General features: G+C 41.5%; 1 protein-coding gene across 2 annotated transcripts in view; it reads right to left on the bottom strand.

The window, feature by feature from the left end:
* MYLK4 (myosin light chain kinase family member 4) overlaps positions 1-16,316 on the bottom strand; it is a 158,584-nt gene that overhangs the window by 84,444 nt on the left and 57,824 nt on the right. For both annotated transcript variants that reach the window (XM_015557472.1, XM_015557430.1), the window contains exons 2-3: positions 5,539-5,617; positions 859-964 (exon numbers count right to left, since the gene is read on the bottom strand). In XM_015557472.1, coding sequence (XP_015412958.1) covers positions 859-964; positions 5,539-5,617 — 185 coding nt within the window. The remainder of the gene's footprint in view (positions 1-858; positions 965-5,538; positions 5,618-16,316) is intronic.

Raw genomic sequence — 16,316 nt, 5'->3', positions numbered from 1 at the left:
TTCTGCTGGGGAAGGGGTTAAGAGGTTTTATTCCCTCCCTAACTTCAGGGGAAAATCCCTACCTGGGGAAACAACCTTTCTCAGAGAGGTGACCTTGGTTAAAACACATAGTGCCAAGAAGGTGAGCAAAAATATTTAAGAACAGTATGCCATATATGCCAGGTCCCTTGAAACAGCAAGGATGGACCGGCTCCCGGCAGTGCAGTTAAGTAAATTTTGTATGTACTGGTACAAATTTTCCATTTCCTCTTCTTATTTTATATAGATATGTTAATGGTAGTAAATTTTAGAATTTAGGCTTTAAATAACAAGATATCATAGGGGATTGTGACTGAAGTAGAAAAGGAAAGAGTAATGATCGCAGGTCCCCGATGGACTCCATTCTCTCTTCTTCAGGAAGAGACTATTCATTTAGATGTCCTTCCAACAAGTTATTCAGTGAAGAAAGTAATTGATTGAAATGGAGACGAGTAATTAATACAATACAACATAAATGGAAAACCAACAGCAAGAATCAAAATGATTTAACACACGCTGCAAGAAATACACAGTGTTCACTCATTTCCACAGTTTGTTTCTCAGTTTTCACATTTTGGACAGCTTCTCGACCTTCTGGTGATTCACAGTGGCTCTCTCCTCTCAGACAATGCAACACGGGAAGCAAAGTGGATAATTAATATGTAATTTAGTCCCCACATTGACCTCTCTGGCATCAGTGATGCTTAAAATCTCTTAAAATGTTTGTTGATGACATTTCTGATTCTCAGGTCCAGACTGGCAAATATTTAGAAACCCTCTGGCTCTTTGAAAGTTCTCTTTTTTGTTGTTGAAAGTGTGTTAAGATAGAGCATGACTTACCCTCCTAAAATTTCTGTTCTGCTCACAGTATAGAGACTGTTGACTGCCATCTGTTTAGCTGTTACAATCCGGTGATGAAAGGGTGCGGGAGGAGCCGGGCCGTCATCTAGAAGGTGAGAGGGAAAGGAGGGCCATCTGTTAAGCAGTCAGACTCTTTATAGCACTAAGCATTGGGCCTCAGAGTGAAATTTTGCTCATTTAATAATAAAATACAGCAGGCCATCTGTTTTATTCCTAATGATCCAGGGAGTATAACTTTTCATTTCATATTATGATCTGTGATTCATGAAGGTGACACCTGACATCTTTGAGAAAGAATGTCAGGACCACTAACCTCTGGTTCATACCATCTTCAGGACAACTTTTAGAAATGTCAACATAGTTGAAAATCTCCAACCACAGTACAGTCCAAATAGGTTAGACTTCCAAGCCTATGGTCATTTAAGTTCAAACATGAGATATTGTTCGTACCATATTTTTAAGTACCACAAATCTAGTCCATTATTTTAATTAAAGCAGGGAGAAAAAAGTGAAAAGTTCCTTCATGTCATTAAAATATTTGAGATTATTACATATAACTTTCCAAAATATCTTAGCCTTTATTTAAGACATTTAAGGCACAAATATGAGTTTTTTCTGGCTGGAAATAAAATGCCCAGTAAAACTGGCTAAGTATATATTCCACAGCTCTCAAATTTCTCCTGCTTTCTACCTTCTAGCCTAAGGGTTTAAACTCTAGTCGACCTCAGGATTGATTCTGAAATACAAAATTATATTTTCCCAATATTCTTTTCACTTTTCCATGATTGCTGCTGTTAAAGCTTGCTTGCCACAAACCTATTCATTTCCCCATTTATTCATCTATTGCACACACCTGCTTACATGCATGCAAAAGATACAAAAGAGGTAAATAGATAATAACTTTGTGCCGGGAGCCAGTCCATCCTTGCGGTTTCAAGGGACCTGGCATATATGGCATACTGTTCTTAATATGTTTGCTCACCTTCTTGGCACTATGTGTTTTAACCAAGGTCACCTCTCTGAGAAAGGTTGTTTCCCCAGGTAGGGACTTTCCCCTGAAGTTAGGGAGGGAAAAAACCTCTTTAACTGCCAGGCGGGTAATTAATCACTTTAACTACGAACAATCATGCTTAAGTACATAATCTTTCCTAGAGACAGAACATGGCAAAAGATGCTGGACAGAACCTGGCTACAGAACTTGGTTGGAGAACCTAGACAGAACCTGGCTGCAGAAGCCGGCTACAGAACCTGGCGACTGAACCTGGCCGGAGAACCTAGCGAGAGAACATGGCTACAGAACCTGGCTGGAGAACCTGGCTGAAGAACCTGGAGAACCTAGCAAGAGAACATGGACACAGAACCTGGCTGGAAATCCTAACCAGAACTTCGCTGGAGATCCTGACCAGAACTTGGCTAGAGATCCTGGCTAGGCTGCTGATCAACTGAACACTGTCTCCATGTCATTCCTTCTTCGCCAACTCTGTCCACATCTATGGGGAACCCCTGGACCTGCTGGGGTTGGACCCCAGCAACTTTGCTTTCAAATATTTACATGTATTCAACAAATAATTCTTACGCATTTATCCTGTGTTAGGCACTTTTCCAAGTGTTAATATTTTTAATTGAGGTAATATAAGTCTCTGGGGATCTGATTTGAAATGGACATTCCCCTCTTACACCATAAATATGCAGAAAAATAAAGTCATGAAAAAAATTCTCTCGGTGGCATTCTTCTCTTCAGACTAGAAAAAGTGATAGAGTTACAAACATAAATGGCATCAACACAGCCTAATGTCTTCTTCAGGCTGTTAGGATCAGTTAAATTTAGTCTGAAATGCTTGCTGAAAAAGTTACAAAGCTTTAGAGGTTGAAACAAAAGCTGTTTCCTACCCAGTAGAGTCACCAGATCTTGCTGTCTGGAGGTCTTAATTCCACTGGATTCCAGAGGTTTGGCCTTTTAAGTTCCTCTGGACTGGTCTGGTTTCCTGTGTCCTTCTCAGTGTGCATCCTTCACCTGTCCTTCTACATCTACTCTGCTCTTTTTGTTGTCCTCTTTGCTGACACGCTCCTCCACCACTCTCTGTTTACTACTGCCAGCATGCCCTGTCTGCTCAGCGCTTTGGAAAATGGGTCCTATTGCTGATTTTCTGAGGATTCGTGCTGTGGAAATGGCTTTTACACTGCTGACACACCTGGAAAATAAAACTCATTTGCAACTCTCAAAGTTTTGGGAAGAAAACGTTTAGGTGGTCAAATTTCTTAGAACTGAAGTTTCCTCAGAGTGGTGTTTTGGTGAAGAGACCTAAGATTTGTGACAGAGAGGCTGTGATGTCAGTGTTTGGGGATAAAATGGAGCAGTATGCTTCGCCATCAAATCTAAGTGCCAGAATGATGGGTGTAGGCAATTAGGATCCCAGAGAATCTCCTCAATGACTTCATTGGGACCCCAAGTTATTCCATTGACCCTTTACAAAAATAGCCATTTCATGAATACATAACTAACTTGATCTTCACTTTTTCACTTCCTTCCTTTATAAAAGAGAGAAATGACTAAATTAAAGCATAATAAAAGAAGTAATAATCTTTGTGGACTTTCACAGCAATGAGAGTAAGCCTTTCTTGGTGAAGGAATTGACCTGATTTCAGTTTGCAACAGCTCCAGATCTTGGGAAGCACACCTTCCCAACAATGGACTTTCTTAGTAAACATAACTGTTTATGTTTAATTCTTGAAAAATTAGACCTCTCCATGATTAGATTTCAAATACAGTGTTTAACATGAAATAAGATTTATATCTTAAACCAATTTTTTTAAAAAATACCACAGATGTTTGCATTCTTTTTGTTCCAAATAGACTCTGTGGGTCAACATAACGTAGGATAATTAACTGGCTACATAATGACCTGCATTTGTTTGTGAAACTTTGCAGGTGAAGAGTGATGCAGTAATCTATTTATTACTCAATCCTCTCACTATTTGGAGGGAAATAGGCAACTTCTTAGGCTTAAATGGGTAGGTAAACTTTTGAAGAATTAGATTTAACTTACAAATAAATCTGATCCTTATTCAATTCTTGATCTTAGGAAGGATGTGCTCTATATTGTTAAAAATAAGAAAATTTTACTTGATCTTTAAAAAATATTGATTGATGTGAATACTATTAATCATTATTCTGTCTTTCCATAGGTAGGAGGTTTAGAAAATAATACAATGCATGAACATGTTACAGGCATGAAGAAAAAGTAACGGAAAGAAAACATGGCAAAAAATATCTACACAGGTGAATACTGGTTTCTAAACCATTGCTTTAAACTTACTTCAGCTATCCTTTTGCTATGGCCACAAATTGCAATGGCACATCCTATATAATAAAAGGGTAATATGCAAATTGACCCTAACAGCAGAACGACTGGGAATGACTGGTCACTATGATACACACTGACCACCAGGGGGCAGATTCTTAACGCAGGAGCTGCCCCTTGGTGGTCAGTGTGCTCCCACAGTGGGAGCTCTGCTCAGCCACAAGCCAGGCTGACGGCTGCCAGCACAGCGGTGATGGCAGGAGCCTCTCCCGCCTCCTCAGCAGAGCTAAGGATGTCAGACTGCAGCTTTGGCCTGCTCCCTGCTGGCAAGTGGACATCCCCCGAGGGCTCCCAGGCTACCAGAGGGATGTCTGACTGCCGGCTTAGGCCCACCAGCAGGTGGACATCCCCTGAGGGGACCCAGACTCTATATAGACTGTGAGAGAGCACAGGCCAGGCTGAAGGACCTGACCTGAGTGCACAAATTTTTGTGCACCAGGCCTCTTGTATATCTATAAAGAACAACAATGTAGATGTGTAATGTTTTTACCCCTACCTTTCACAGAACTGATCACCATTAGTTTTATCAACACTTTGCTTTATATTTGAACACTTGTCCATCACTGTCTCACTTGCAATAGATGATCCCCCTTTTTTCTCAGGGTCTCTTTCATTAGTATCTTCCTTAGAATGAAACCCATTTTCCTCCCTTTTGAACACTAGACATTCACTTTTATCCACAATGGCTTGCTTATCATCTCCAGCACTGTTCTGTGCTTGTCAACACAGTCTCTCTGTGCTTAAAATGTCTCTTCCACCTGTATTTTCTCTTGGTTCTATTGACTTTCTTAGAGCAAAATCTTCTATCTTGTCTTGTGGTCTTTTTGCATAAAATGTGGGCAAACTTCTCTGAACTAGAGAGGCATTGGTCTTCTCAGCATTTTCCTTGTGGAGTTTTTTAACCTTTTCTTTGTCAGAGGAAGGCTGGTTCTTCTGAGAAGATCTCTCTAAAAGCCACCACAGGACACAAATACTTTAATGGAGGATGTGTATTATCAGTATCATTTTGTCTTTATATAATGGCATCTCTATTCAGCTTTGTCTTTATCAGCAGATAAGAGTTTTTGAAAAGCAAAGTATACGTGAATATGACCAACTAACTAACAATTGGGTTCCCCAAGATTTTCTAGTTGCTAACTAGTACCCAAAGCCAATCAAATAAAGGTATTCAAGCAGCACTTCTCCCAACATGGGGCTTAAGGAATGTGTAACTTCCTCTGAATAAGAACAACAGCAACCTGACTTTTCTAACAGAACTTTCTTTATCCATAGATATCTGGTCTTCTAAAGCTGTTACCTGTGGGGGCCAATGTCCTCTTGCCTTTGATAGGTGCCATTTCTTTCAGGTTTGGATATGACCACACCTTCTCCTTAGCCTGTGGATACACAATTGAGTCATAAAGGTTACACATCATATCAGGGTTTCTCAGCCTCAGCAGTACTGACACGTGGGCCAGATAATTCATTGTGGGGAATGCCATGAGCATTGGAGGACATTCAGCAGCATCTCTGGCTTCTACACCACATGGCAATAGTATCCTTCCTCCCAGTTGCAACATTCAAAATGTCTTTAGAAATTGCTAAATGTCCCCTGTGGGTGAAATCACCCCAGATTGAGAACCATATATTATGAGTTAAAACACAGGAAAAAAATTAATAGTATTTTGAGGGCAGAACAGTCTGAATTAATGAAACTCTATATAGACTACAGTATTAGAAGACAAATGAACTCCCTATTTTAAAAGAAATCCTGTAAAACTCTAGCACTGTTTATAGAAGAAGGCCAATTTTGTGAACAGATTAAAGGATATTGATAATATTCAAGTCACCCTCGACCTCTGTTTATATTGTCTTGATGTGGTTCATATTTCAATCAAATAAAAAATGAGAGGACCTATGTGATTGGTTTTGTAAACCAGAAAGTAGAAGACTAAAGTAAGCTTTTATAAATGGAGCTTTTACATCGCTTAGAACAGATGGCCCTTTTCCTAAGCAGATAAACATTCTTCTCACAGTCCCGGCTTCTCTGAATTAGCTTAGCAAACCCTTTTTAATACCACATAAAAGGTAAACCAATCCACCCAAATTATCCCAAATTCTAAAGTTATACATTATAAATTAATGAAGTTGTACAGATATCCAAAGAACCAGTCTTTTTCCTTTGGGAAGAGGCAAGCTTTGCCTCAGGGTGACTTGAATGCATGAAAGGCCGTGTAAGTGCAGCTCAGAGACATCAAGACAAACTGCAAATGCGCTTTTAAACAATCCAGAGGGCAACTCCATAGGTCGAGCACTTCCATCTTTCTGACAGGGACCTTGAAACACGGGGCGTGCTCAGTAAATCTGTTCTAAAACAAAGTTAGACATTGCAGCCTAAGTTGTAACTTTCTCTTTTAAGTCAAAGTGTAGGGGTGATGGATGCATAGTTCTTTCTTTGCATGAAAAATGCCCTTCAGCTTGCACACACACACACACACACACACACACACACACACACACACGAAAGCCTGGTATCTCTTGCAACATTTTATTAAACTTTTTTTCCTTTTTGCCTCAAATGGGCAAAAAGACTGGTGTATCTTTGAATTCCTGGTGTTTACCCCAGAGACTGACACATTGTGATAATAATGATGATAGTGGTGACTAATATATACCAAGCGCTGACTGCATACCGGGTGCTTTTCTACACTTGTTACATTATTAACTTAGTCGGTCCTCATAGCAACCTTTGGGATAGATACTATTAACTTTACTGTATAATGAAGTTGGGTAAGTCCTCAGGGTTACCTAGTCCAGAAACGGTATAACCAGGATTCTAACTCAGTTATTTACTCAATCTGTGTTCTCAAATACTAAATTGTCAAGGTAGATACCGTTAATACTTATGGAATATCCACCACACAGCCAACACTACTGAAGATAAAAATAAGATTAAGAGAGAAGGGTATAAATAAAGACAAATTGGTAAAGTGAGAAATATTTATTGGTCAAAAGATTAGAATTAACATGGAAGAGAGGCAAGAGAGAGAATTTAAGTCTAACTTTGAAAATATGTCCAAATTAGTAAAAAGGGATAGTTTAAAAAATTTCTCTTAAGCTACTTTATAACTGTGCCTTCAAATGCTTCTCTTTCAAAACGAAAACTCCCGGTGGATAGGCCATGTGCTTCTGCGTTTGTTCTGGATAGCAGGAACATAATCGTCAATGCCTAAGTGGACTCGGTAATGACAACCATTGTGTTTCAGTCCATTTCAATCCATTCATGTGTAAAATTCAGAATTTAGTTGTAAGACTGGAGTGATGATGGATCAACATTTCCCTCTAAGGCTATCCACAGTGTCTGTGGCAAATGTCCACAAACTGGCCTATCGTTCTTTGGGTCCAGCAGCCTGAGTAGAGTCACAGGAGAAGATGCCATTCGATCCTGAGGAACATAAGCAACCAACTTCCAAATGAGGTTGGTTTTTCCACCAATTATATATCACATGTTTTACCATTTAAATAATGTAAGGTCTTTATCCATTGCCTCGGTCTTTTATACTTTCATTCCCCTATGTAATACTGACATCTAGAGGAACTTCCAACTGAAGAGATTCTTAAAAAACAGGCTGTATTTCTCCTTTTCAGTGTCCGGACAACAACTTCAATATGACGAGTTTTTACTTTGTGTTTCCCAGTTAGATATGGAAGTTGCTAAAATAGGAAGCACATCTGTGGATCCAAAAATTAAACCTATTTTCCACTGATTGCAGAGGACAGGATGATGCCATTAAACATGATGTTTCTGTAAGGATTTCTGCCACCCTCTGTTCAATGATAAAAACCACGTCAGACTCGGACAGTTTCCTCTGCTAAGTTCACACTGATAACCCAGACCAGTTGGAGGATCACAGTTCACTAAATTCACTCATTACTCACTCATTTAGTAATCACTGAGAGATTTGCATATGGATTCCTTTTGTAACCGTTGACCCATTCCTTTTATAATACATCAGTGAATTTAGAATGACATGGGAAGGGGACTTGGCCCAAATGCCCAAGTATTTGAAACACAGTTCTTCTCCTTGCAGTCTGTGCGGTTTCCTAGCCTGGGATTCTCAATGGGCTGTATGTAGCCAGAGAGTGTTCCAGATCGTCTTTAGGGAGCATGAAGGAAATGTTTGAAACCTTCTCTTCGCCTTTGCTCTCCCAGCACCACACAGGGGCTCCGAGTTCTGAAATGCTTGCTGAACCCAAGAAGGGAAGAAGTGCTTTCGAAGTGGTCCCTCATTGTGAGAGCATCCTCTCAGCAGCTGCATCGCGGAGAAGCTGCATCGGAAAAGCAGGACTACCCCCGGCACCATCAGAAACGCATCCCTGTCACCGTCACCGATGCTCACCTTCTCTGCAGCCACCTCCCTTCATTGTGGGATTCTAGTTGCTGCAGAAAATGTTTTCTTGACATCAGAATGGGACATGACTAGAGTAACTACCTACCCTGAGCTGAGGGCTTTCCATGTGACTTTATGAAGATGCCAAGATGAACACCTCTTGGTGATTTCAGCCTAATGCTTATAAGCATAAACACAATTTTAACATTTTATAATGAGTTTATTAAACTTTGATTAGGCTCCTCGTGAAGAGGAAAGCATAGAGCCTAAAACAATCCAAAGAGGAATTTTCATAAGAAATATTAAAACTACATTTCCTTGCCTGAGCAGGGAAGATAATTTTAGAGCTCACTTATAAAATAACCCTATTTCTCTTCATCTTCAGGACACACTCAAATTCTGTGTCAGTCCCTGGCTAAGGAAAGGAGTTCTCATGCAGCATAAGCTGTGTGGTGGCCTGTGGGGACTGGCTTGGAAAGAGGCAGGACAGGATCCGACTGACTGAATCCAGAAAGGGACAGGGTTAACCGTGACCTCCGACCTCAGTAAGTGGACCCTCCCCAACTGCCGAAAGCAGAGAATAATCAAACAGCCATCTTAGGAAAATAATCCCTCAGGGCAAACGAAAGCCTTGGATGCGCCCACTGTGACCCGGACAGCCCTTCATTCACGTACCAGGAAAACAGGACCCCTCAAGGAAACAGCACAGCGAGGAAGGGCCTGAAATTAAAGGTGCTGGTTCAGAAAAGCCTAATTGGGCAATCTGCCAAGTGCAGACACATGGGTAATTTTACTTTTATTCGATTATAAGATGTATTGAGCAGTACCATGAACAAAGCCTCCCCTAGCAAAACCAAAACAAACAGACAAACAAAAAACACTGGGAGAGCAGCTCTAGTCAAATGGACTCTATCAGGTTATTTCTAACTGACTATGCATGTTTCTTCATGTCAATGCATGTTCAGGTTTCCTTGTCCCAATAGCCCGCTGTTATGCCCCAGATCATGAGGGCTGCAGGTTCTGTCCTGAGGAGTGTGTGTAAGCTGGGAGTTATGGGAGTGATGGGATTTTAATATCTGCCCTACCACCATCAGGGGACAGGCTACGGACCAGAGCTACAAATATTTACAATACGTGTTCTCCTCCATCCTTCTATCAAGCCTATCTTTGTTGATTTTAAAATAACAAGTTAGAAATAACTTGGAACCAATTAAGAATCTTCACCTAAATATTTAGTCATATTAGTTCCTTTGATCATACAGGTTTTATTTTTTTCCCCATCCTATGCCCATTGGATGAGCTGCATCAGACATCTACTAATGGATTCATATATTTTTTTTATTTCCTTCTCACTATCACCTTTCCTGTCTTCCCCAAACAGAAAACACTGAGCCCTGTGCTGTGTAACCCTTCATTTTCCCACTCAAACTGCCAACGTGACTGCTTGGCCTGCAGGCCTGTGCGCCATCCCCCTACCTTCCCTGCAGACTCTCCTTGGTCTAACTCTTGGCCACCTGGGAGGCAGCTGAGAACTGGTGATGCCTGGGTCCTGCCCCTAAACATGGGGTGGGCTAGACGCTGGTATTTTTACTCCCTCCCCCAAACCCCTACACAAACACCCTACTGACTCAAATGTGCTGCAAGGTTTGAGAGCCACTGCCCCTGTCAGCTACAGCTCCTGTCACTTTTTTCTTTTCCTTTTTGAGTCCTTACCACCCAGGCTGCTCTGTGGGCCACAGTTTTAAATGGTAGTGCTAACACTGGAGACTCCGTGTTTCTCTTAATCCCTGCTCCCCTCCACCGACCAGCAAGGGTCTTTAATCCTCTTCCTGATGGATTAACCACTGCCTCTTCCTCATCCCCACCCAGGGACACCTGTGTGGAATGAATCTGAGATACACTGGCACACTGCCCTAAAACAAATGCCTCCCTTCTAAGGGATCTCAAGGGCATCCAGGGAGAGCAAGCCAGTCAAAAAGCCAATCCTCGGCTTGCTTCCTGGTCAAATCTAGGAATTGAGGTCTAGCCAGGTTAGCTCAGCTGGTTGGACCATCCTCCCCTACACCACAAGGTCTCTGGTTTGATTCTGGTCAGGCACATGCGGAGGTTTTGAGCCTGATCCCATTCGAGGCACATGCCCAGGTTGAGGGTTCAATTCCCATCAAGGTATGTGTGGAGGCAACCTATTAATGTCCAGGGCTGAGAATTAGAAACATAATCTGATCATTGGAAATGGTTTAATTCCTCCACCGAAATGGAGGTGAGCAGACGAGGGGGACTCAGGGCGTCGAGTTACTTATAGCACCATGTGTCGTGTTAAGCTTTCCGTGGGATTTGTCACCAGAATAGCATCTAAAGACTTCAGAAACTATGTGGAGGTTACTAAGAAAGTGTAATGGGTGTGTGTGCGCGTGCACATGCCTTAATAACCAATTTCATATGCAGGTATAAATAGAATTATAGCTCCTTGATGTTCATTTGATTAAAATGAATCTGACTTAGTAAAATTCCTCTTTCATGCTACACAACACCAAACCTTGGAATGTTTTCACAAGAAGTTTACAGTGGTTTTCATCACTTAATAAAACTGATTTCTTCCCGCTGCGGGCAGTTTCATGAACATTCATTGCACTTGGTGTTCTCAGTGTGCTTTTTAATGTTTACATTAGGTTCCCTTTATCCCTCCATCTCCCTGTCTCTCTGGCTCAGGAGCTGGCACACGCTGGCTCAGGTTCACAGCTCAGTGTTCCCAAGGTGAGGTGCAGTCCCAGGAGTTGTAAGGCAAGTTCAGAGATCTGAACTTAGATTCACTGAGCAAAACACTGAACCTCTTAATGGTTTACATCTTCCCCTGCACAGCAAATTCCACAAGCACACTACAAAGTGTTTTATTTTGTTTTGTTTTAAATATATTTTACTGATTTTTCACAGAGAGGAAGGGAAGGGGATAGAGAGAAACATCGATGAGAGAGAAACATCGATCAGCTGCCTCTTGCATACCCCCGACTGGGGATGTGCCAGCAACCAAGGTACATGCCCTTGGCTGGAATCGAACCCGGGACCCTTCCGCCCGCAGGGCGACGCTCTATCCACTGAGCCAAACCGGTCAGGGCTACAAAGTGGTTTTAAAACACTCTGAAAAGCAGTGAGAAACTGCAAAGTTCTTAAAAAGTCTCTGAATTTGGAATATATGATACAAACTTTGTAGCTATAAAATAATTAGTTACAACTATGCCTAAACTATTTAGTTGTCTAGTCCCTTCTACTCAAAGTAGGTCCCTGGACAGCACAACAGCATCCCCTGGGAGCTTGTTGGAAACTGAGCTCTCTCTGCCCCTCCCCCACCGACACCCTGAATCTGAGCTCTAACCAATCCCTGGGGGTTCCCATGCACATGGTATTTTGAGAAGCATCAGCCTTGATAACATAGCTAATGACTTGGTATGAAAAATGATATGTGACAAATTACCTGTCACAGCCTAATGTAGTTATTTAAATCTTGCCTCCATCAACAAAGAGTTAATGTCATACTTGGGTAAACTCAGAGGGAGGACAGTGGAGAAAGAAGGACAGTAGAGCTGATGCTCAGCTGGCCTGGATATCGGTTGCCTTCAGAAGAGTAGCCAGTGCAAGTCCAGCATCATGATTTTAGTGAGCTTTAAAGAATGTCCAGAATTCTGACACTGACCTGGGAGACTTATTACAGCAGGAGCTCAGAAGAGAAAGCAAGAATTGTAATCATGTGCCTGGAACTCTCCTAGTCTCTAGGTCTACTGAATGCCTGAGTTCAGGCCTCAGAGAAGAGCAACATCAAGGTGTAAAGGCTGTTATAAACTGAATGTTTGTGTCCCTCCACAATTCACATATTGAAGCTTTAATTCCCAATATGATGGAATTAGGAGGTGGAGCCTCTGGGAGGTAATTAGGTTTAGATGAAGTCATGAGGGTGGAGAGTTCTTAGGATGACATGAGTGTCTTTATAAGAAGAGACAGACTAAAGCATTTTCTCTCTCTCTTTCTCTCTCTCTCTCTCTCTCAATCCCTCTTTCCCACTCTCCCCCACCCCTACATCCCACTATATGAGGACATGAGAAGTCTCTATCTGCAACTCAGGAAGGGGGTTAACACCAGAACCACACCGTGCTGGCACCCTGATCTTGGACTTACAGCCTCCAGAACTGAGAAAGAAACTGTTGTTTAAGCTGCCCAGCCTATGGTATTTTGTTACAGCAGCACAAACTAAGAAAGATTCAATGAAAACTGTGCCAATGGGCCCTAGCTGGTTTGACTCAGTGGATAGAGTGTCGGCCTATAAACCAAAGGGTCCTGGGTTTGCTTCCGGTCAAGGGCACATACAGTGGTTGTAGTCCCAGGGCCCATGCAGAAGACAACCAATCAATGTGCCTCTCTCATATCCATGTTTCTCTCTGTCTTTCCCTCTCTCTTCCACTCTCCCTAAAAATCAATGGAAAAAAATATCCTTGGGTGAGGATTAAACAACAACAACAAAACTGCCAACAGTAAGCTCTAGAGAATTAGAAATATATTCTGATCCATTCCAAAATCAAAGAATACAGTTCAGATTTTTAATACAAGTGCTATCACATGGTTGCTGTAAAGGTGACTATCAACTTTAAAGGTAACAAAAGTATTTTTATTTAGTCCAGTTCTTATGAATCAAAAATTTTAAAGTAAACTGATAATACATACCCTCTAATACAGTGGTTCTCAACCTTGGCTGCACATTAGAATCACCTGGGAATCTTTTTAAAATCCTGATTTCTGGGCTTCATCCTCCAGAAATTGTTTCTTTGTTACTAATGTTGTGGCCCCACCCCATAACAAAGAAACAGAATTTCTGGAGGATGAGGCCCAGAAATCAGGATTTTAAAAAGATTCCCAGGTGATTCTAATGTGCAACCAAGGTTGAGAACCACTGCACTAATACCAAAGTGTATGTATACATTTTGGGGGCACCTTATAGTTGTCTCTGCTTTTTTTCTTAAGATATTGCTAAACCCTCAATTAATGGAGAATATAAACATCTACTGAACTCTTTGTGTTTCTATTTCATAGTCTTCTGTTTTATTGTGTACGTACAGGAAAATATTCAGCTGGTATTCTGGTCCTGTACCAATTATCAAAATAGAGAAATCCTTCACACTGGCTGGTAAGTAGTAGATGTCCTGAAACTTCCAGGAGCCCCATTTCCAACCCCTGACCTAGCCACCCTGCCCAGCCTGAGGACCTTCATAAGACTCAGTAACTAGAGGGTCAGTGACTAGCTTGGCGGGGCCCCCAGGACCCTGCTCCAACTAAGTCCATTCTGACAGGTGAGTGACTGTGGACTCCCAGCTACTGAATTCAGTACTGCACCAGGGAACATTAATATAGTATGAATGTACCTGGCCACAATGGTAGGCCGGCTCCTGGCTGAGTAATTTTTAACATTTGTTTAAAATCCTTTTATTTTATTACGCTATCCCTGTGAAGTAATTATGAGCAGGAAATTGGAAAGTATGCCTTCACAGTCAAAGAGAGAGCCATGGCTGATGAATGGAGAGGAGGCAGGGGAGTTACTACCAGCAACACCTTTGCCTACTTAGACGTTAGGACAGTGATCCTGAAGTTTATCTTGCCTCAGAAACTTAATCCTTAGGTCTTAGCCTGTGCCCAAGAACATTTTCACAAGTTCTGGAAGTGGTCCTGATGTAGGTAGTCCTGGGATCTTACATTGACAAAATATATGGAATTCCTGCTCATTATTTAAGACCCTACCTAAGAAGATTTTTCTACATGAATTCTTCCTTGGAACACTCCCTACTACCCCCATTCTTATACCAAAAGAGCAGTCAATCTTTCCTCCATCTTCCTTAGCCATTCGTTTGTCAGGTAGTTTTCATACTGGGTTGGAATTATTTGTTTGCATGTCTGGCCCTCCTAGATAAACATTGATTGATTGATTGATTGATTGATTGACTGACTGATTGATTGCTTAAGGAGGTGGGGAAGCTGATGCCAGCAGAATTTGCTGAGCATTTCAACCACCTATATAAAATATTTTCTTAAGGGATACCATAGTGTGCCCTTTATTATATCCTCCTCAATATCAGCCTTTGATAGCCAGCATCCTGGCTTCTGTGGCTCCTAGGAGTCCTCATTGTCATGAACAGCAATTTGTTGGCCTTGGCCTAGGAATAAGCCCCCAGTCCTCTCAGACCTTTTCATAATTCAAATGTTTGTGTCCCCAATAACATTCAGCATGGGTTATTGAAATAATTTAGACTTTACCACCTTCTCAACATGTCTTATGCCTAGTGAAAATTAGAACATATATTATAAACATTATTTTGCTAAATGTGCATATTTAAGATCTATCATTAATATTTCAGCATTGATCATAACTTCTTTAATATGCTTTAACATATTAGCAGTGAGAGACACTTAATGAATACTTTTGATGATGGAAAATGAGAAGAAGATGAGTTAGGTTTTCTTTCTGCCATATTTTACTTTATCATGATTCTGGAACTTAATTTTGTCAAAAGGCAAGAACGAGCAGTAGCTATCTACTTAAAAAGTCTGATTAAACTTATTTGGTACATGCCCTAGCCCAACACTAAAATAGGTACTAAGTAAATGTCTTTGCATTGAACTGGTAACGTCCTTTACAATATTTCTAACGGTGATTAAGCAGTCAGTCCCACCATACATCACATTCATTACTTAGTGTTCCTTCAGCTCTATGTTCTATGATGCCACAGAATCCAGAAGAACGCTTGGCACCATTAAAGAGCATGCTCTGAAGCTTCGTATGCCAGCAAGAAACCACCTCTCAGGTGCTTTTCCAAGTATCTTCACCCCAAAATCAATCTTCCATTGTGATGATGACTTAGTAGTAACCAGATGCCTAAGTACAAACGTCTTTATGGCAGATCCTAGGAAGAAGTGGCGTGCTTGTTTATGTCATTCTGTGCTGCTTGATTACCGTTTCTCAGCAGGCAAGGGCTTTGCTTCAATGCAATTATTATGATCTCCCTACTGCATTAGTCCCTGTCAAAGTGGAAGAAGTGCTCTTGGGGATGTTATCAACAAAGTTTCTCATTTGCCGCTTTCTGCAGAGAAGGGAGTGTGATGCGAGTAGCCCTGGGGCTCTTCTAATATTTCTTCTCAAGCATCGCTCAGAGACAGCACCCAGTGATCTGAGGATGGGCTTCCAAGGCGTGTTCCTCCAGCTTCTTTCTCAATCCTTGGTCTCAGACAGCATGGCAATGAACCTACCTCCCTGTTGAAACAGGGAGCTTCATTTGCTGATTCAAATAGAAATAACAATCTCCAACATTATTCTCTGAGAGGAGACAAGAGATTATCATTTTAATTACTAAAGCCAAACAAAACAAAAGGTAGCATTTTTTTTGTTGTGGAAATCAGCTACTCATTGTCCACATTGGCAGAAGACTGAATAAGAAAAAAATCTAAAAAATCAGCTTAGATCAGTGGTTGGCAAACCGCGGCTCGCGAGCCAAATGCAGCTCTTTGGCCCCTTGAGCGTGGCTCTTGCACAAAATACCAGGTGTGGGCGCGCACGTACAGTGCAATTGAAACTTCGTGGCCCATGCGCAGAAGTCGGTTTTGGCCTGGGCAAGTCTATTTTGAAGAAGTGGCATTAGAAGAAGTGGGCGGTGTCAGTGGGTCGGACAAAGGG

This window comes from Myotis davidii, unplaced genomic scaffold (genome assembly GCF_000327345.1).
Source record: "Myotis davidii unplaced genomic scaffold, ASM32734v1 scaffold230, whole genome shotgun sequence".
NCBI lineage: Eukaryota > Metazoa > Chordata > Mammalia > Chiroptera > Vespertilionidae > Myotis > Myotis davidii.
This window is presented reverse-complemented; position numbering and strand designations above follow the sequence as displayed.